The 23,265-nt window shown below is 30.8% G+C and overlaps 1 protein-coding gene across 9 annotated transcripts in view; it reads left to right on the forward strand.

Moving 5' to 3' along the window:
• The window catches only part of LOC129958373 (transcription factor E3-like), a 59,533-nt gene that overhangs the window by 27,120 nt on the left and 9,148 nt on the right, over window positions 1-23,265 (forward strand). For 3 of the 9 annotated variants that reach the window (XM_056070814.1, XM_056070815.1, XM_056070812.1), the window contains exons 2-4: window positions 109-254; window positions 13,129-13,192; window positions 21,908-21,993. In XM_056070814.1, coding sequence (XP_055926789.1) covers window positions 21,934-21,993 — 60 coding nt within the window. In that variant the 5' untranslated portion in view covers window positions 109-254; window positions 13,129-13,192; window positions 21,908-21,933. Of the gene's footprint in view, window positions 1-108; window positions 255-5,561; window positions 5,651-13,128; window positions 13,193-21,907; window positions 21,994-23,265 lie in introns of those variants that run through there. The other 6 variants (XM_056070816.1, XM_056070813.1, XM_056070818.1 and 3 more) reach the window with 4 other exon arrangements.

A 23,265-nucleotide genomic window follows, 5' to 3' on the forward strand; every position in this document is an offset into this window, starting at 1 on the left:
TTGTCTTCTTTGGAATAACTAAATAAATTGTTTCTGGCCATTCAGTATAACTGTACTTATATCTTTATTCCTTTCTTCTAAATAGTTTTTAAACAACTTTATTTCTAGGTTCTCTCAAACAGATATGGAAGATGGGAAAGGCCGAATGCAAATTAAACCAACAAAAATAAAATGCATCTCATTATCATTGGTAAAGGTCAACAGAATCTTCTGAAGATAATCTGAGTAATCCAAACAGGACTTCATATCTAGCTGTAAGACATTCTGGACTTTCTGAAGGCTGTTTATTTTCTAAATGAATTGTACACAAAAGAGCTTGAAAACTACATCGTAATTAAATACTCTCTAGTCTGGTTCGAAATTATAAAATATCAATGGTAGTATGTCAGCATACTTTGAAAGTTGCTCAAACAACGAAACTATCATTTAAAAGAATCATTGATCTTATAATTTAGTTGAATGGAATACATTCTTCTCCTCATCATGAAAAGGTTTTGACTAGGATAATGGATGAGAGACAACACGTTCGGAAGTCGGATTGAAGACAGATACTAAAATAATTTAATCTAAATCCAAATTTTTAAAATTAGAATGCATCCAACTGAAATGAAGTGTTAAGATGCTAAGAGAAACCGAAAACCAGTATAATTTTAGAATAACGGTAAATTTTAGCGGGGGGGGATGTTATTTTTTCAAAACATAGGCATTTTGAGCGAACTGAAAAATGAAAATAAAATTTTTTCAACATTTTTTGCCCCTATTAAAATTCAATACTCTAGAAATCAATTTTACAGTCGAAGGAAAAAGGAATCACCCAGCTTTATTCTAACATTGTTTATTACACAACATACATTTGAAAAGTTCTAACATACTCTGAAAGAATTTTGATTCAACAGTTTCATTAAGAGGCTATGTTTACATTGAAATAATAAAAAATACAAAATTTCCAAACGCAATACTCTTTTTTCTCATCAAATTTCATAACTTGATCCAAAAATATTTCCTCAACCATGTTTCATTCATCTAGATCCATTCTTCTCGACATTATGAGCTAAAAGGTTTTAAAACTCTAATAATAAAATTAAATTCTAACTTTTTATTCATATTTTAAGAAATGATATAGTTCTTGATCAAAACTTTACTAGAAATATAAGGTATTCTAAGCATTTTAACCCATAGTTATTATTAATAAGTAATTTTTAATATGCAAAGAAATTAAAATTTAATGGTAATCCATTTAAATTTGGGCATAAATTCAGCTGATTCTAATGAGTAGTTTTTCCGTTACATTAAGTTTTCTGTTGTGCCCGTAAAACATGGATTTAGTCCCATATTCACAAATTTCAAAATGTCAACAGCTTTTTATTTTACATTCAAATTATAGTGATCATGTATGTCTTGCGTCAAATATTATTCTACACTTTGTTATAATGTAAGAACATAAAAAAAAAAATTTCGGCGGCTGCAAAAAATATCAAATCAAAAAATTTTAAAACTGCTTGCCAATGTTTTATTAAGAGTGCCTTAATAATTAACTTTTAAAAGTTAAGTTATTTTTAAATAATTAAATTTAAAAATATCTCTTTCGTCTTATGGCAAACTATATCTTTTACTCATTAGATAGAATGAAAACTGTAGCATATGAGAAGTCAATCAATAATGAGGATTTTAATTTCTTAAAAATAAATGACGGTCATAATTAAAGTAATCCTACTCAGACCTCTATAAAGCTTGTTTTTGTTTGATGTTTGTTTATGGGTTATAGGGGCTTTGGGGCAAAGAAAACTGCAAAAAGTAATAATTTAAATCTTGACCACAAGATAGCGCTTTTCGAGATCAAGATTTACTGGTAAGTTGTTACATCAGAACAATAGTAGTGGTTTAGCTGTAAAGCGAAAATATTGACTCTTGAAAGACTTAAAAAAATATCGATATCGAAGAATGTATTGAAAAAGATGATTACTAATTGAAAAGAGATTGGGAAGTTGGGTGAGCTGCCAAAAAGTGGAGGGAAATGGATTTCAGTTGAAAGTATGGAGGTAGCGTCCGGTTCCCAAAATTTTTCGAAATATTTTTCCAATTCCCAATTGTCTCTCTTGTCTATCGTACGAAAGATTTAGCGATACATTTTAAAATGGTATCCATAATACAAATTCCATGTGCTGCAAAAGCAGTGAGCATTGATTTTGCACTTCGGTTTTGGGCCGGAATAGCAGTTGACACTGTATATATAGCCTTAGAACATTTTGTGATCAGATGGCGCGCATATTACCCTAGAACAGGGGTGGCGAATCTTTATGGATCAACGTGCCATTTTTTTTTTCTAACGAAATGTCTAAGGAGGCATAGACGTGCCGTGAAATAATTTTGGCTTGTGATTATTGGGAATAAAATAAAACTAAATACTAACAACTCAAAATTCTTTATTTATTACGAAAAAATACATTTTGCACTTTATAGTAGTAAATGTTTTAGTTATACGTGTAATTCAAATTAAAGTAATATTAATGTAACTTTTGTTGTTGCATATTAAATGACAAATAATTGCTTGTAAGATGGATTGTAAGATGTTCAGAATGCATGCTGAATTGGAGTCATCTGCCAAACGGTTTCTAAGCGAGTCTTTAATGTTATTGTTCTCTGAAAGAGACTCACATGCATAGATGAAAATATGCTTAAAATAGAATAATCCAGCTTCTTTAAACAGTTAAATGTTTGAATCGAATTTCATGTTTCCAAATTTCGTTACTGGCATTTTTACTTATGTTGCTTGTTAATCTTTCTGTTTCAATCAATTCCAACTTTTTCCTGGTTTCAATAAATTTTTGAATCCACATTGAACTACACTGGAAATCAATCAGTTGCATTTCAAATTCTTCGATTTCCAACCAATCGAATTAGGACAAACTCAGTTTATCAAATGAAGTCACATGCAAGTCGTTTTGCAAATCGTAAAATGCAAACCGATTTGATCGGCGGCGTGCCCAAAATATTGTGCCGCGTGCCATCGATGGCACGCGTGCCACTGGTTCGCCATCCATGCTCTAGAAAGAGTATAAAATACTCAGAACCTGTCACATATGGTGTATTGTACCTCCGAACGTTATGCGCGAATGATCTCAGCATTTTGATTGCATTATTCTATGATGTGGTTTTACTGCTGATTTTCATTCTTGAGTACCTTTTCCTTGAGGTGAATATTTCTCAAGGGCCTAAAAGGTATTCCGTTTCGTGAGCCAATTACTGTAAATTTCTGCGGCAGCAAGTCATTCCTGCTTTACAAGAAAGCGAATTTTTAAGGACAAATGTCTTCACGCAAGATAGTGCAACACTCCATATTTCCCTACAAGTGAAAGAATTGCTTCGTGTCCATTTTGAGCATAATTGGATACTTTCGAGACATTTTCTGACTGCTAGCCTCCTTATTCTCCTGACATAATCTCTGTGATTTTTGATCCTTAAAGGATCGTTTCTATAGAAAAAGCATGCGATTTTATCTAAATTGAAAGCACGAATAACACGTCATTTTGCTTTGAAGAAACACTTCGTGCTACTATTGAACACGCTTTAAACTTTTCTCCGTGCTCCAAATAGTTTCAACAAAATTCGGCAACCAGAATGTAAGTCTATGTAAGTAAGGTCATTTTAACTCTGTAGCATTCTAATTATATAATTTTAGAAGCATACTGATCAAATTGTTTCAGTTTATAATTACTGCACAGTAAGCTCCATATTCTGTAACAAGAAAGAAGCCATTTCTGTTTATTTAGTATTATTTATTGATGTTTGTTTTGTATTCCATATATTTTACAATAGTCCCAAATTTCATAAAATTAAGCTTCCGTAATTGTAACAGCTATGCCATTGGATATAATCATTAAATGCAAGCATCAAAATATTTTTCATTTCCGCGTTAAGTATTAATTCTTTTTTTTTTTTTGGTATTAATTTTTTTCTTAAATTTATCCCATGCACTTACGAAAACGAAAAACTCCAAGTAATTTTAACTATTCGCTAAGTATTGGTCCCCATTTTATATTTCCCACTATTTACAACATTATAAAATTATGCATTTCTTACTATACATTTCTTATTAGATAGAAACCGTTTAAATAAACTTTTAAAATAATAAATTTAAATCAACCAGAATGTTGAGATGAATTAATTTCTTGGAAGTTATGAATTTTGTGAGGATTTATATTGCGAATGGCAAAAATAGTGGTAATCTAACCGCTGTTATCTTTCACATTAATCATTATTAATTAAAAATTGCTTCTATATGAGTGACGCCACCCAATAGTAAATTTACTATAAATGGATTACAGTTCCTTAACATTCATAGTAATGAACTAGCTGCCTTCAGCAACCAATTGTTTGCCTAACATAATAATAGTATTTATCAAATCATATTAACTAACTTTAATGAACTGCCTCTCATCGCAACAAATGAAAGTACTATTTTAAACTATATTAGTACAATAACCATAGAGTATTTCGATTGGTTTGCTGTACTTGCAAGGTGGCAAAATGAGAAATTCCGTTCCAGTTGTGAAGCTAGTTGTGAAAAAACAGATATTGGCTCTGCCAATATCTGTTTTTTTTTTTTTTTCTTGTAATATCTTTTGAAAATGGAGCTGGTGGTTGATGACCCCTAAATGCGTTAAGCAATCATTGACAACGCATGCGAGGGTCATGATCTTGATGTTTATTTAGACAATGATTGATAACACATTTAGATGTCATAACTCAGGCAACCATTGATAATGCAATTAGGGATCATATTTTTTCACATGAAATAAAAATTGTGGAAATTAGTTCAGTGATTGTGATTTCGGAGTCCCCCCCCCCTCCCTTACAAAAAGAATGCACAGTGAAGTAGTGTTTTTGGGAAGTAATATTTTGGAAAAGAAAGGACGACTGATTAGGTATCTAGGAGTCATATCCTGTCATATGAAAAAAAAAAGGAAATTGTATAGTGATTGTGACTTGGGGACTTCCACCAATATACAGGAAAGTAATATTTTTGAGATTGCTCTCGAAAATGGGAGCAGGAATGGCATATCTATGAGTTACACATAAAATAAATATTATTTTCTATAATATTGGTTTCTTTGATTTTGCCAATTATTTTAAATGTGAATTAAAGAATAAAAAGTTTTAAAAAAAATCTCCACTTTTAACATAAAACTGTTTTTATTCAATTTACTTTTAATATGCATTCCTCTAAGTAGAGCTGCAAAGAATATCCTTAAATACTAAATATGACGAATAATAAAATTTAGTAAAAAAATTTTAAAAGGTCAAATATAAATAGAAGAGGAAAAAGCGATTAACATATTGTCCTCGAACTTATTCAATAATTATTTTCTATAAATAATCTTATTAAATTTTAAAGTGAAATTCATCGAAAATAAATTTTCAGTCATCAAATAAATGTTGGGATTTCTTTATTTTATTTGAAGTCGGATAATAAATGGCGTCGAAAGTAAACCGTCTGAGGCTTTGCTCTTCAAACAAAGTAATATTTATTTATCAAACTGTTCCGCTCTGGCTCAGACAAATCGCTTCTTTGAAAGAACAGGGAATGTAGGTAGTTTTTTAAGAATTATTTCAGAACATGTGGAGATTCCCAACTCTTATACTTTAATTGGTAAGTGTTTTGAAATACATCTGTTCGAATGCATTTTGGGATGTAAATAAGGATCGCTTAAAAATATGTTCTGAAGTTTCATAAGGAGCTATAAAACTATTTTTTGGCCGCATAAAAAAAAGACAGTTTTTCGCTCTTTTGCGTCCATTGCGAAATATAACTTCATGTCCTAAAAATTTTTGATATGACATTTACTTTGTGTTTTAATAACTTATAGAATTTTTTTTTCAAAAATCTGAATTGGATTAGCAAATTGTATGATCTAGTTAAGAGTTTTATCTTTGATTTGGGTATTTCTACACAATTTTATTTATTTGAGCCTTTCTACACAATTTTATTTCTTGTTTCATGTTTTAAAAAATGATTTATCATTCCGATACCGGTGTGTTGAAGTCCCTAAATTGTGTATTCTCGTTTACAATGTACTATTTTAATATATTTAGAACTTAATTATAAATTAGTCTATTAGTATAATTAAATTGTGATTTCATACGATTGCTCCACAGGAAAATTGAGAAAAAACGATAGCAAATCCAATATTTGTAATAATGAATACAAAAAAAAAAATGGAATTTCTATTATTTAGTACATGGTTTTAAAATTTGTTTTGATTAAATTTGTCAATTATTATTTTTTAATACCTATAAATTTTAGTACTATGGTTGAACAACCGAACGAGAATGATTTATTGAAATTATTGTCTTTCTTATTTAATTATTGGCCAGGGGATTTTTTAAAACTTCCCGGATGAGAAACGAGGGATTTTTTTTTTCGTTTTTTTGTTTTTAAAGAGCATAGAACAGAAAAAATTGTATGTATCATGCATTTACTGATAACATGCATTTTGTGACGGTGCATTGATAGATACGATTATAACTGTTACAGGGATGACAAAAAAAAAAAAAAAAAAAAAAAAGAGAGTTAATTTTCTTTGCCCTTTGATAGTTTTTGCAATACATCTTGATCTTCCCTCTCCCTTAACGAGAGAAAAGAATAAGCAGATATTACATGGTATGAGTTCTGAAATAATGTGAAAACTCACAGTTACGGTTAAAGTAACAAAATTTTGAAACTATCAAATACAAACAGTTTCTTTATTCACAGAAACAGATCTATTTTTTAAAATGCTTCACCAAATATGACTAAGAGGTCTAGAAGAATATATATGACGTTATGTTAAGTATTTTTTTCAGCATTACATTTATTGATCCATACAGCCAAAATGTAATCTTTACATATTTTAAAATACTTTTCCAGCTCGATATACATGTCTATCTCTAATGTAAAAGAAACAAGTTCACAATTAAAGAATCTGTCTTTCTTCTAGCGCGTTTTTTTACTTAGTATTTCAGGAATTCATACGATTCATTTCTCTTTAGAATAAATGGAAATTTTTATTTGCATTCTACTCTTACCATAAATGTACGATAAATCTACTTTGGGAATGATATCCACTAAACTTTTTTTGTAAAATTAGTAAAATTTTGTTTTAAAAAAACCGTTTTATGTTTATCTTTGTCGCATACTGAGGTACAAAAGGCATAGAATCTCTTCATCCGATCGATTAGATCCAAAATTTGTAAACGATCATAGTTACGATGAAATACTAATATCAATGCATCAAGTTTGTATGTCTCTGAATTATTTGTTCACATATATTCGAAAAGACAGTGTCTCAAATAGTTGACGAATTCGGTCCAATATAATGTAGATCTATAATTTTTCCAATAAAACCGTGTACCAAACTTCATCTACCTAGCTGATTGTATTATTAAGCTAACGTGTTCATACAAACGCTGATGGACAAATAGGCAAACTTCATTTGGAAGGATTCCAGCTAAATTTTAAAGGAAATCTACAATATTAATATGAAAAGCACATACAAAATTTCATGCGTATTCCATTTTCGAGCGCGTTTAAACAATACTACTTACAATACTACTTATAAAACAATAGAATCATGATCAAAGAGATATAAACAGGTAAACACAATGCCAAAAATTGGGGGATCACTTTGCAAAATGTGTAAAGCGTAGTGATTCCTCAAAGTCTCGCAATGTGTTTTTTTCTTTTTTTTTCTGACGAATCAAAATTTTCTCTTTGTGTGATTCGTATACAAGAAGGGCTTAACATTGTGCAGAACGAAGCGATCTTTGGAGAAGGTAAATAATATTTTGAGCAATTAATTTTCGAATAGAATTTATGATTCTCATCTTGAATTCAAACATTTATATCCGAAAAAAAAAAAGAAAAGAAAAGAAAGAAAGAAAGGAAAAGAAAATGGCTGTCCCAAATTCTGCAACACGACAGAAGTTTTTTGTTCTTATCAATTGATCGAGGCAACTATTTTATAACTACTTATAAAACAATAAAATTTTATAGCACAGGTGAAAAAGCATTTTCTCTCTCTAAACAATAACATACATAAAGAAAGAAGGAAGCTATTTTTCTTAAATAACAGTTTAGGCAGGGGAAAGATATTTTCCTTCCTTATATAGAAAGAAATCAAATGATTCGCCTGAGAAAGGTCCGTCAATACAATGCGCATAGCTATAATTTGATCATTTTATATAATTTGTCTCGTAAAATGCAAAACAAATGTCCTTGTGGGTGTATTGAAATCTAAATATAAAAAGGAAAAAAATGAAATTATATAATAGGGCGTTACTTTAGGGAAAAGAACTGAAAGCATAATCAGAAAGATTTTTTTTTTTAATTTATGCATTGTGTATACTTACCAATATTAACAGAATAAATTTTTAAAGAATGCTGAAAAAGCTTCATGTTACATAGCATTATAGTAAAAAAGGAATTTTAGATTCCTTTTTAAGAAATATATTAAGAGTCAAAATATTGAGAGTTAGTAGCGCGAAGAAGAAGAATAGAAGAAATATGCATTTTTTTAAAAATTTAAATGCAAAAAGAAATTAAATCGTCATATAAAGTACGTGCTGTTCTTTTTTTCATGAATATGTATATTTATGATTACAGATTTGATTTAAGGGAGACTGTACATATGGGGATTTCCCTCTTAAACTATATAATATTTAGTTTTTAAGTTCTATTACTGAGTTCCATGAGTGGTATTACTATAGTACACTCCCGATTATCCGCGAAATTGGGTGGTGCGGCAGCCACGGATAACAAAAATCGCGGATAATTCGAAAAAAGCTAAAAACGGGTATAGCAAAAGAGAAAACAGTCATTCCAACTTTGAAAAATCGTTTTATGTACAATAAAACGTAAAATAAACAGCAGGAAATGTTTAACTAACGCTTAATATTTTAGTATATGACTCAAAATTAACCTAAAATGCATTTTGTTAATGAAAACAAAAAAGTGCTTTGTACTTACGGGAGGCGTCAAGGATACACATAAAAATTAATACATATGTACTGTTTTAATACTGTAGTGTATTATGAATTACAAAAGCATAACTGTAATACTACACCTTTTTGAAGAAATCAGTCATTTGTGTTTGCTTCTTAGGTTTGCTTGAGGGGAAGGCTCCGGGAGAGGGCCTGGGATATTTTTGTCATAAATAAGCACGATGTTAGCAAATTTAACGTTTCGCTCAGTTTTGTGAACATTTTTATTTTCTTTGCTTTACGCTTGTAAAAAAAAAAAACACTTTGTGCGGCAGGCGCGGATAATCGGGAGTCTACTGTAATTGTATTATGTCAATCAATTTAAAATTTTGTAGGAGGAAACTGCAGCAAATTATAAGTGAAAAAAGCTTTTAGATAATCTAAAGTAAAATTCTACAACTCATTTCTTCTATTGTTTCCCAACGGTAAATCAATACTTTTTTTTGAATTCCAGTACATAATTTTATTTGTAAAATGAAGTACTTATTTAAATATTAAATAAGTCTTTTCTCTATGTGTATTTTTCAGTATACAGCATTTTGTATGAAATTACATTTACCATGGCCCTAGGTAAAACAGCCATCAAATTCTTTATGTTGTTATTTTATGAAAGTTTTTCATAATAAGTAGAGAAAAGACCTTTTGAAATAATCAGTTTTTTTCTGAACCATTTTGAATTAATTAATTTTTGTTATTGTTGAATGTTTTCTTTTGTTTTGCTTGGAAACTTCCAATGGCTTGGCTTATAAAATATACATTTGTTGCAATTGTTTTTGCAGATTATTAATTTGTATATAGAAAAACAATTTTTATATTTTTAAAAGCAAAAATATAATTTTAAATAAGATTTCTAACAGATTTTCATCAAATTGTCAGCCTTTACCCCACTTTTATTCTCTATTTATCATTGCGCATATTCATAACTGTATATTTAGATGTCTTAAGATCTAATACAAATAGTAAACTGACGTTGCCGAACGAGTTTTAAAAGATCGAATTTTGCAGCGCTTCAGTTTTAGAATAATACTGCATTGATTTTTGTTGGAAGGCTCATTCTGAAATTTCATTAGATATATTCTAACTGATATACTGTTTGGACGAAGATTTTTAGAGATCTGTCTTGTCTCTACCTTGTAGTGGAAAGTCAGGGAGATGTAGAATCCTGATAGCAAAGAAAGAACAACAAGCAGCTAGAATGGGCAAAAGAAAACTGCTGGGGAAAAAAAATCTGTGTTTCAGATTGAAACATCCAAAGAATTAGAAGACAATGTAGATTCTATAAATTTCACTGATGATAGAAATTCTACAGTAGCTGTTATAAGTGATACTATTGAAAAGGGGATTTTTGTGTAACAAGATTACAAGGCAGAAAAGTTGAACATTATTATATGACAGAAATAACAGATATTAAAGAGGAACGATATAGTGTTTAAATATTCTAAATTATTGCAGATTCAAAAGAGTTTCTGTATGAGGAAGATGTTGTTTACAGAAAAGAGAATAACAATAATATGTTCAAACTGATAAAAAAAAATCCATTGGTGTTTCAAAGCAACAATGCATGCAGCTGACGTTTGGGATCAGTTTTTTAAATTATGATATTGAATAACTTATGACAATACTTGCAATTTACTAATAATTGGTCACGTTGCAATTTAAATATTTATTATATATTAAATAAATGTTTTATCTAATATTGTTACTTTCATAAAATTTTTATGTATACATTAATTTTCTATACATTACCGAGTAAAACCTAACGTTCAGGTAGTTGTCCTAGGCACGAAATCTTGTACCTAAGATCATTTGTGGAGTTTCTTAAAAGAACAAACAGAATTTTATAATTCTGTAATTTTTATGCATTTGGAATAGTTTATAATATGATACGAAGTGATATTAAATTCAGTCTCTCGTCTCACAATAATGCTTATTTTTTAATTCAAATTATTAACTGACATTTTTAAGGAACCTATCATGTGATCTATATGCATATTACTTTTTAAAAAGGAGTATTGATTATGACTGATGAAAAGTGACATCGAGGAAGAAAAAAATTGTCCTTATGTTAGAAGAATCTGAAAATGATTATTTTAATCCTTTTCAATAAAAAATGGAGGTTGTAGAGATGGAGGAGATATTCTGAGATGATCTATAGTGGATTTTTCAACATGTATAATTTGTGTAGAGGTCGATGATAGCTCTACAAATGATAATGAACTAATAATTGCGGTGCAGCTATAAAATGCAGTTTATTGGACTATGAAAAGGGGCATGGCACCACTCCGCTACCAACAATATAGCATCGCGTTCTATCTTAAAATCTAGTTTTGGCGATTCATGGCCCGCTCAGTTACAAAAGGGAGCAACCATAGAATGGGAGCTCGCCAACTTGGCGCGTTAGTAGAAAAGTACTTAAGAGTTTGATTTATTATGTTAAAGGCACTAGAGTGAATGTCCATTATTATTAAGGAACTTTTTGAGTTGATGGTTGTGAATGGAATATGACAAGTTTAAAGAGCACCAATTTTACTAAATCAAAATTTATTTGGGTGATTAAGGATAATTTGAGATTTCTGAGACCTAAATAAGAGTTTTTCTACCAGATCCAATCGCTTAAGTACACTTTTTGAGGTAATGTAAATGCCAAAGAAAAAAAGATTTAAATAAGAGATAGATCTACAATAATAACTGTAGTTTTTACTTCTAATCCTACTCATTTTAAATTGCCTTTTTAAATCTTAGATATTTCCTCTCGTGTCTCAAAATATTTCTGTTTTCACAAAAGTTCGTTTCCCGATTTTTCTTAACAAAATTGGGGATAGAATTATAAATTACTCCATATTTAAGGTATTAAATAGTTATGGTAGCTTATATGCGATATTATATGAAATGGAACATATTTTTAATGAATAAAAGTGGAAAAGAAGTATTTAGGAATGAGTGGTAAAATAGATTCTGTAGCAACATGCAGTAGTTTCTTATTATTTCCTCTTCAAATCAGTTCATTACTGTGATTAAAAGCCAAAACAACTGTTTATACAATCTCTCGGGAACATACTGGGTATTTATGTAACAGATACTGGTTAATTAATAAATTAATTTGAAAAAAAGACATTATTTAATGCACCTTCAGAATACGATTGATAAGTCTGTAAGCTTCCTTTCTAATTAATTTAAATGACACAAGAATAATTTGTTAATTAAATATTAGATGCACATACGATGGCCCCGTTTCATTTCATTTAATGATTATTTGATATTTATTCAACCTGACTTATTTTATGTTTTTATTTTGTGATTCTTTTTTAATCACTTTTTTAATGCTAAGAGTCGGGATTTCTTTTTGATAATACAACGTTCTCAAGTCCTAATTATCAGTTAGAGGAATAATTTAATTAAAGCCTTATTCCATACAATAAAGAAATTCATTTCAAGACTCCATAATAATTATAGAAATGTATAATTAATCTTGACTAAAAAATGGAAAATTATTCAAATAAAATAATATTCTACTTTTTAGTACATTAATAGAAGTACATTTAGTACATTAATAATAATTTAAAAAACTCATTTTAATGAATTTATTATAAATTCATTCTGAAATGTATTCGACATACTTAGAACATAAAACTGCGAATTTATCGACTTCAACCACTTTTTTTATCCCCAATTCTTCGTTCAATAATAACTCCCCTAGCAATAATTTTAATGCATGACTCAAAATTACATTTAATAAAGATGGAATCCAAACTGAAAATAAAGTTATCGGTCTCTTCCTTGCTTCTAATGTGATATAATTTCTCTGAATCTGAAAGATAGAATTCGAATCTTATATCACGTCCGTCATATAACCGTTATTTCAAAAATAAAAAGTGTTTTGGGGTCAGTCAATTGAATGGAATAGTTCCGATTATTTTGTATAATTGGAACTAAAATTTCTTCATCGGTCATTATAACAAATATTCCAGGTAGAAGAATATAATTGAGGAATCTAAAAGAAAATCGTCCTTTAGAAAGAGCAAATCTCTCTGTAAATGAATTCATGTTGGTTTTTCAGCTTGAAATCTATCTCTAGTGCCATTTTTGTAAGCATTATTAACTCTTCTACAGGTTTTCAAAGACAAAATTGAAATCAAGCGCAGACTGTTGAAGGCTCAGGAGGATCTTGTAAAAAGTGAGTACGGAAATACTGTTCTGAAGCAATACAGAAAGTCTTTTCAAAGACAAAATGTCAAATTTTTCTCCTCGATAAAGTGAAAAACATTGTTATAAATTTAGTGACACTTCTAAATTTTATCGGACTATTATCTACACTGGAGGGGAAAAAATCCCAACACCAAGAAAAAATTACTGTAGAGTAATGAAATTTGGACATTGCATTTTTCATGTTAACATGTTTAATTGGTTACATTTTCAAGATTGCAGGTTAATTTAAGCTCAAGAAAATGCATTTAAAATGTGAAATGCTGTTACATTAGAATCCTCCAGAATTTTCAATGCAAACCTGCAAACGTCCATGCATTGTGTCATAGGTGCCGATGTCACTTTGTGGTATGGAATTCCATGCTTGTAGTTCTTGTTCTGTCAATACTGGGAAGGTCAGTGCTGGCTGTGGATGATGCTGGGCTTGTCGTCCAATGATATCCAATACTTGCTCAATTGGAGACAGATCTGGTGATCTCGCAGGCCAAGGTAACATGTCGACACTCTGTAGAGAACGTTGCATTACAACAGCGGTATGAGGGAGAACATTATCCTATTGGAAAACTCCCACTTGTATGCTGTTCGAGAATGGCAGCACTACAAGTTGAATTACCAGACTGGCGTACAAATGTGCAGTCAGTGTGTTTGGGATAACCACGAGAGTGCTCCTGCTGTCATAAGAAATTGCTCCCTAAACGATGACTCCAGGTGTAGGTCTAGTGTGTCTCGGCCGCAGTTGGTTGCAGGCGTTCCCCTGGCCTCCTTCTGACCAACACACGGCCATCACTGGCACCAAGTCAGAACCTGCTTTCATCAGAAAACACAACAGATATCCACTCCGTCCTTCAGTGAGCTCTCGCTTAACACCACTGGCGTCTCAAACAGCAATGGCTTGGAGTCAGTGAAATTTACGCTACAGGGCGCCTGGCTAGGAGCTTTCCTTGAAGTAACCGATTTCAAACAGTTCGTTGTGTCACTATTGTACAAACTGCAGCTCGAATTTCTGTCGCAGACGCAGTATGATGCGCCACAGCCGTACGCCGAACACGACGGTCTTCCCTCTCAGTAATGTCACGTGGCAGCCCGGAACCCGGTCTTCTTGAGGTAGTACCATCCCATGACCACTGCTTCCAAAAATCATGCCCATTGGATACATTCCGGCCAAGTCTTTCTGCAATATCGCGGGAAGAAAATCCACCTTCTCGTAGCCCTATTACACGACCTTGTTCAAACTCGGGGAGCTGTTGATAATGGCTTCTTCGTCTTGTTAAAGGCATTCTTGGCCAACATCAACTCAATACGTCAGATTTTAAAGATAAATAACGCTCAGTGACTTTACAACACGTATTTAAAGCAAACCTGATTTGCAAATTCTGAGTGGCGCTACTAGCGCCATACTTATGCACTAAGCGCGAAATTTAATTTGAATCGAGGTCATCTTTCTGATGTATAAACGCGCCTACCGAATTTTGTTTATCTAACACAAGTCTTTCTTGATGTTGGGATTTTATTTTGCGCCAGTGTAGTCAACAAATGAAAATATTTTTATTGATGATTTTTTGTAACAAAGTTTGAAAGCAGTGATAGATTTCTAATCAGCTGAATCAGAGCATCTTTATTTTTTTCTAAACTAAAAAACCACACTTTTAAATTAGCATAAAGGGTTCGGTTATTGACTGCTTTTTCAGAAACAAGCCAAAACAACTCTTGTTAATGTCTGATAAGGATTTATCTATTAAGAAATTCATGAAAATTGTAAAAGGAAATTTGTACAAGGATTTTAATTTCAATTCCTCCTAAAAAGTTTGAAAGAACCATTGACTAAGAGAATGGCGTAAGACAGTTCTTTAGAGCAAATTATTGACAAAAAAATTCTGCAACTTCATCAAGATCCCTGTTTTTTTAAACACTTTTTGTTTCATTTGGCATGTTTCAGATGCTTGTAAAGATTCGAAAGAGTCAATATTCGCTAATATGGAAGGGTTTTAAAATTTTGTAGTGGCAGTGCAACATTTTAAGATTTCAACTATCAGTTAATTGATTGACTGTAATAAGTTTTTGATTACTTTGATTATACATGCTAGTGAATTTGAGAAAAAAAATCCCACAATATTTTTAAATGAAATTATAATTTAAAGACTAAAAAGAAAAAGTTAATATTTAAGAAATTTATGCTTTTTAATACATCTATAAAAGAATGCTTTTAAAAAATTGTGTTTATTTCAGCACAAAAAACGCTCATAAATGATTAGGTAATTCTGAGATACAAAGATTTTGAATGATTTCGAAATAAATGTTCAAAATGTGGATTTTGAATTGATTCTTTGAATGTCACGCATTTTAAATTCTGCATAGACTTTTTTAATAAGTTTTCAATCATGAAAATAAATTATTATGTTTATTTTTAATGTGGGTAATTTTTATTAAAGAAATTTTAGCTAAGCAATTACTAATTTTCAATTAAGTTTAATTGAAAATTCAAGTTCAAAGTGAATTTTCTCAGTTACTTTTCCTGCTGTAAGATTTTTTTCTGTGCGGCGAACAATCATGAGTACAAGAAAGTGAGTGAAGTGTAAGGTTAAAATAAATATGCACATATAGAAAAATAATATTCGCGATTGTTTACGACAAAAATTTTAACTTATCAGAATTGAGTTAGATGGGTTTGTCTTCTTTGTTTGATTCCATTTTTAAATTGAAGCTAATTAAATGCATTTGATTTTCTTTGACAAATAGTTAGCTTAGCAATATTTTGCACATTTAGAATTAATACAATATATGAACAAAATGATTTAATCATTGCCTTTAAAACAAGGAAAAAGATATTTCAAAACAGTATCCGACATTAAAAACTTTGATTAAACTTTGATCTTCAACATTAAAACTCATTCATTCATTCTTCAACATAAATGATCCTTAAGATAAAATCCTAACACATTTGCAGAGGAAGAGAACTTCATCGAGAATGAAACTCTTTTCGAACTCTTGACTAACACATGCTCTTTATAAGAGATCACAAGCTTTTACAGACAAAACAATTTTTTTTAATTAGCACAACGTACTGATAAGAAGAGTCCGACATGGATAAAAGTAATTTGTATATGATAAAGAAAACGGCAAATGCTACTATCCATAATGATGAGAAATTGTGCCCACGCCATCATCAGCGAATCTAAAGAATAGCATTGTCTTCGTCAACGTAGCATGATGCGTTCATTCTTTTCACGGATGAAGGCACTTGATGGTGAATTAAACAACCACAATACGCATGTCAAGACAAGTATCTGCATGAGCAGTAACGATAATCTCGGTCGATATCTCAATAGGAATCCTCCAAGACTACCTAATAAGACCTATCTTATGTCGAGATGGATTTCCCTGCAACAGGCTGTACAAGGATTGCTTCCAGAAGTCATCTAGGTGTGTTTAATACCAGCACAAAAAAAACGCCAACCATTTTCGGGGGGAAGTCGCATTTCCGAGCAGCTGTAGCATTGATGGCTTCTATGGCCTTCTTAATTTCTTTTGGGGGGACATCTCAAAAATCCCTTAAAAGCAAAAAGGATCTCATCACCTGAATTTCGTCCAATGCTGTTGAAGTAATACTGTATCTCTAATATGATCGTCTTCATACTGATTGTTGGCGATTTCCTTTTAAATTATATGAGTAAGAAAATTTTTTTATTGAGCTTGATTTTGTACCATTAAGACATTCTTGCCTTTTTCCTTTTCGACTTCGTCATCTGGAGAATTCGAATTGTTTCATTTGAGTTTTGATATCTCTATTTTTTAATATCAATCACATGCCACGACTTTTTAGTTCTTAAAATCCAAGATTCGCCATCCTTTAGCTTATTAGGGTACTAAAATTTTTAATTAATGCTCAACAAATAAGAGGAATATCTTGAATTAATTTACTATGCTTAATATCAGTAAAAAATTCTATAAACCACTCTATAGGTTCAATATCTTTTAAATCAAAATGAATGTTTGTAGACTTCGGAAATGGTAGAGATAGTATATTGTATATGCTGGAGCTTTTTCTGTTTTTACCTGAAATAGTTTCTTTAGAAATCAAAATTTTGTTTTTATAAACTGCATATTTTATCTCTAAGAATTGTGTTTCTTTAGAAGTCGTTCCTCACTATGCTTCTCTTGTAGATTTGAAGTAGAATTTGACTTTATAATGTACTGATGCTTATATAGAAAATACTGAAAAATAAAAAATGTCTCTAAATAAAAGTTGTCTTCTCTATTCGTGGAACAATTGCTGATTTCTAAACCGTTAGAGATAAAAGTTCCATTCTTTTGATATTAAAAGTGGCCGAATTATATAGCTTTAACATTTTAGACGAATTCAACTGTCATCGCGAGGAAGCTCTTAAAGGAATCAGTTACAATTGTAATTTCTTTTAATCCGTGACATGAAGAGATATTAGAGCGCTCGCTTAATAATCATTCGCTTAGTAGGAATTTATTTATTTGTATATTTGTTGCACGTAAACATGCTTGGAATACAAGGATTTATGCAGGGATTATTGTATTTACAAGTTTATTTTAAATGAACGTGATGAAAATCCATGATTCTGGATTCAATATTTTTTACAAGTGACTGTCAATTAAGAAAGTGTTTATATAATAATAACTCGCTATCGCTGGAAAATCCTCTGCTCCTACCAAGCAGATATTAAATTCTCTAATTTATGGAGGTTTTATGCGTAATATGCAAAAAAAAAATTTAATTGGGTCATTATTCTTCTGTGATATTACTCAGTATGCAACTGTTTATATGATTAGTTGAAGAATCCAGTTTCATTAGGGGATTTGTTAAGAATGCTCTTCAGGTTGGTGGTTCACTAAATCTTTTAGAAGTAATATTATTGGATAAAAAATGTTCTTGCGAGTAATACCCACAGCTCTTTAAATGGCCTGTTATTTAAAAAATGAAATCTCACTGACGACTTTGGTAAATCTTATTCATATGACGAGGCATAGTATTCAAGAAAAATTGCTTTTGAGAGTGCATACGTCTGAAGCCACACGATTAAATAGTACAGTGCATTGATTTTTACTTAAACTGGTCGTTATAACCCTATTTAAAATAAAATATAATTTTATTATGAAATGATGTTATTCTTTTTGCACAAACTGTTAGTTTTCATTTCATATCTTCGACGTTCTTCAGTTGAATTTTTAAGCCGAACAAAAAAATAAAAGTTTTCATTTGATCAATACATTTTAATTTTTTTAGAAAGTTGATATTTTCCCCCTGAAATAGATTTCTATATGATTTCTATAGATTTCCATTCACTTTAAACAGCTACGATTCGGTCAGTTTTATTCCTAAAATAGTGGAGCTTTTTTTTAATTATTATTTATGCTAGGATAGCCAAACTTTTTTTCTCCCTAAATGTTGACTATTGGGACAGGAAAATACTATCAAATTTAGATTTCGTAATCTTTTCAATTGCATATTTATTGACTCTAAAAAATAAATTTTATTTCATTCAAATCTCATCTCTAACGGTTTAAAAATTAGCTACTCGTTGACGACTAAAATAGACAAATTATATAATATACACAATCTTAAATGCTTAACTTCTTACAAATAAATTAGCTGTGATAGATATTAAATTACGGCATGTAATACCTCTGATCCAAAACGAATTAGAATCTTACAGTCATGTTTCATCAGATGTGTCTCTTCCTGCAGCAAATGTTGTTGAAGAATTCGCCCGAGACGCGAATACATCCATCAAATGCTTGACTGGGCATCATTTCGTAATGTCTAAACAGAAGTCGGATATTACTGAATGTGAAGTTTTGCTACAAATGAATGAGAACTGGTTCAGAAAACACGAAATAACCTTCAAGCATTATGTGGCTCCGCTCAAACCTCGGAAATTCCTCTTTTCTCGGAAAAGAAAATCCTATATAGCTTAGATAAATGGATTTAAGCAGATTTTGAATAACATGCCATTTTTTTTTTTTTTTAATGAAATGAGGTTATTTTTTTCTGCATAAGGTGTCTTTATTTTCTTCCAACTTTTTTTTAGCTCCTGCTGTATACTTGTTTTTTTAGTTGAAATTTTAAACAAATAAAAAATTATAATGATATTTTTAATTTATTTCACACATTTTAATTTATCAGAACTTATTTTTTTTCTGAAATAAATTCGCATACAACCCCATTTATTTTATTTATTACTCAGCAAGATTTTATCAAGACACAGTGATATTTTTTATTAAATGTAACTAATAAGACCAGGAGACTGTTTTGAAGTTTAGGTTTCGTAACTTTTCAGCAATACATTTTATTCACTTAACCAGAATAAAAAATGTTCCTTTACTTTATTTAAAACCGATTTCCACGCGGAAATATATGGCAATCCATAACTGTTTAGAAATTAACTGTGGGTTCACAGTTAGAGTGATAACCTGAATACCATCTACTAAAGTTTGAGCATAATTGGGATTTTTAATTAATGTCTGTCAAATGCATTTCGAATAAATAAGTATTATTAGTACATAAATTTTTATTTAAATCTATTTGAAATAAAGCTAAGACAAAATGGCATTTTTTTTTCAGAAAGAAATTTTTATAATAATGAATTTAAGGAACAAATATTATAAAGTACAGAGTGTCCATAATTAAACGATTCTGTTTTACAGTTGTCTACAGGTGAATCAGTTGTTCAGAAAGTTGTGAAATTTTGTGTAGGATATAATGAAGGGATGGGAATTTGCATGAACGGGTAAAAAAATTAGTACAAAATTTAACCATCCGAGTATGTTTTTTAATGAGTTACTCATTTACGACTGGTTCTTTATTTAGATTTCACCACCTCTTTATCTACAGGTCACCCTATCACAATAACTCATACTCATTAAGTTACACAATCTCTAAAGTTCATTGTAATTGTAAAGTAATGCTTTAATTAAGACACTTAAAAACTCCTAATGGTACACCTAAGACAATAACTGTAGCTCCCTGGTCTCAGCTGAAACATACAAAAAATAGTTACTTTGACTGTTAACACGAAAAAAACAAAGCATTTAAGTGGCGAAATATCTGTTGATGCAAGCACTCGAGTTCCCTAATTAAATTTATCTTCGAAGGTACGAGCAACTGCGAAATACAAAGTCTCATAATGGGATGTAGTGAGATAAGTGCATTCCACCGAAACCTTGTTTGATAACTAATTTTCGAAGAAGAAGAAACAAAAATGCAAATTTTTGTCCACGCAACGCAATACTGTTATAAAACACTGCACTGTTATAAACCTTCGTGAAGACTTTATTTTTAATGTGCTCGCTGTTCGTCATGAGAGTGTCGTTATGTTTATCAGATAGAGCTTCGTAAGCTAAATTGTTTTACCAAAAAGATAATGCCACTGTATTTGCTTTATTTTAATAATGGACTTTGACAAGAATGCGTAAAGGTCCACTGATTGTTAAAAATCTTCGATTAATATTAGCTAAATTTGAAAAAATAGGATCATTTAATATTCGTTCTGAAAGAATGAGAAAACTTATTTCCGCAGAAGCAATAGAGAATATTGCGCTTTACGCGGAAAAGGATTGTGCTTCCAACTTATAGACTAGTACCAATGTCAGTCGTGTGACAGAAGAACTAAATATGCCCCGTTCCACTTCCCAGAAAATTGTGCGAAGTATCGTCCAGTATTATCTGTTCAAACTTCAACCTGCGGTTGCTTCCATATGATTTCGAGACTCAACACCGGTTCTTAGTTCCATTTCTTGCTCTCCTTAAGGTTAATTCAGAATGGTCTTGAAATGTTCTCTGGACAGACAGACAAAGCACACTTTTATTTGGACGACAGATGAATACTCACAATTGCCAAATTCTGAAACCAGAAAATCCGCAAACTTACAGGTTCCGTTGCAACCACCAAAAGTAAGGGCGTGGTGAGGGTTTACTGCATCATTTATTCTCGGTCGTATTTCTTCGAAAAATTTAGTGTAAGATGCTCGCTCACGGACAGCGATATCCATCGTTATTACAGAATAAAATTGCCCCGGGTCTGCAAGCTCGTCGCTGCCTTTCACGCACAATTTTTACACAAGTTTTTGCTAAAAGCGTGCTCAAAATCATTTTACAGATGAACGTTTCATCAACCTTCACTTTCGTGATCTATGGCCTTCCCGATCCCCAGATCTCAATTCATGTGTCTTTTGGCATTGGGAGCATTTGAAATATCTAATAAGTCAGATAGTCCAAAAACTTTACGTGATCTTAAAGACAGCATTTCACGACATATTCTTAGTCTTTCCCAGAAATCGCTGTGGTCAACTGTGGAACATGCTAACTTGCGATTTCGGATGGTAGCTGAATAAGAGGGCTGTCTTATTGAACATTGCAATAAAATTTGTAAATTATCTTAAATGTATGTTAAATGTGTAATTCATTAAAAATAGCCAATTGGAGGTGACATTTTGAAATATTTTTTTATTTGCTCCAATAAATCCCCATCCATTCACTTTGTTCTACATAAAATTTCATAACTTTCTGAACAACAGTTTTGTCTGTAGATAATTTTAATAAAAGGATCATTTAATTATGGACACCCTGCATTTTTTATAATGGGTGGGATAAGAGTAATGGTTTGTAATAAATTCGGCAACAGATTTGATAAATTGTGATTATTTTTGTAATATATTTCAGATTCTGGTGATGAAGTTTCGAAATTCATGTTATCTGCTATGGAGTCGGATGCCAGCTACTCAACTTTATCTAATGAATCAAATTCGGTAATAGCCTGCTTGATGAGTTAAGCTAAAATATTTTTAAGCTTTATTGTTATACAGGAATTGCGATATTTATAAATAATGAAATTTGAAATTTTATATGTATTTTTTTAACTATTCCTTAAAAACACATGCCAAATGGATCTTCAGACAACCTATCGGATTACAAATCTATCAGGATAAATTTGGACTGCATTGTTCTTAAATAAAAGCTATTTTAACAGCCTATTTGCTTCTATGTTTTAGGACAGGAAGGATATGGGTCCTTGGACGAGCGGGCCAAAGACCCTTACTAAGTTTATTGCATTTGGATCTAAAAAAAATTCATAATCCTTATATAAAAAACAAGTAGCTTAACTTATAGTTTAGGTTATTAAAAAAAACCTGCTACCGAATAGCAGGCTAAAACTTTCAAGCCCTTGCGTGGAAATTTAACGAATGAGAGAGCGATCTAATTTGATCAACGATAACGAAAGAATACATTAGCATTTATCACTGGGACGAATACATTTTCAGAATATGTTTAGAGCTACAACATTTCCACCTTACAAAATGTATACTCTCCCTACAATACTATAGTATTAGCAACATCACATACAATATAAAGACACATAGTAAAAAGATGCATATACTATGTTAAGATTCAGTAACTACAGATCAGATTCGAATATTGTATAAAGTCATATGATTCTTATTAATAGCTGTGAATGGTTTAGATGGCAAGTGAAATGACTAGCTTAAAGCAGCGATTCAAAATCTTATAGTAAAAAGTACGAAAAATAATATGAATTTAAAAAAGAATGCAAGTTATCTTATCACTTAAACGCAGAATTTCGTAATATTTTTAAATTAAAAAATTGGTAAGCATTGTACAAAAAAGTGTGAACTTACTCACTTTTCCCTTATATTTATAGCTTCCTTACATTTTCCTAAGTTATATTTACTAATTCTTTAGAAACAATCCTTTATATGATTCTTTAAATATCGGTATATTGTAAAAATATATTATTTCTTGCATGTTGTGCGAAACTCCTGGGAATGAGTATTTAATTAATTTCTTAATTAAATTGATAATTTTGTTAATTTTTTAAAACCGTAACGAAGTGTATCTAAATATATGCATAATTTTATTCAAACACTTTTTTATGAAGCTTAGAATGTAGTTAGACATCAGATTTTTGCTTGTCTAGCTTTTACAAGTTTTTATCAAGAAATATTAAAAAGATTCTTCTCTTTCAGCGAAATTTGTCTCAATAAATCCGCCAAAATGTTTAA

This window comes from Argiope bruennichi, chromosome X1 (assembly GCF_947563725.1).
Source record: "Argiope bruennichi chromosome X1, qqArgBrue1.1, whole genome shotgun sequence".
Lineage (NCBI taxonomy): Eukaryota > Metazoa > Arthropoda > Arachnida > Araneae > Araneidae > Argiope > Argiope bruennichi.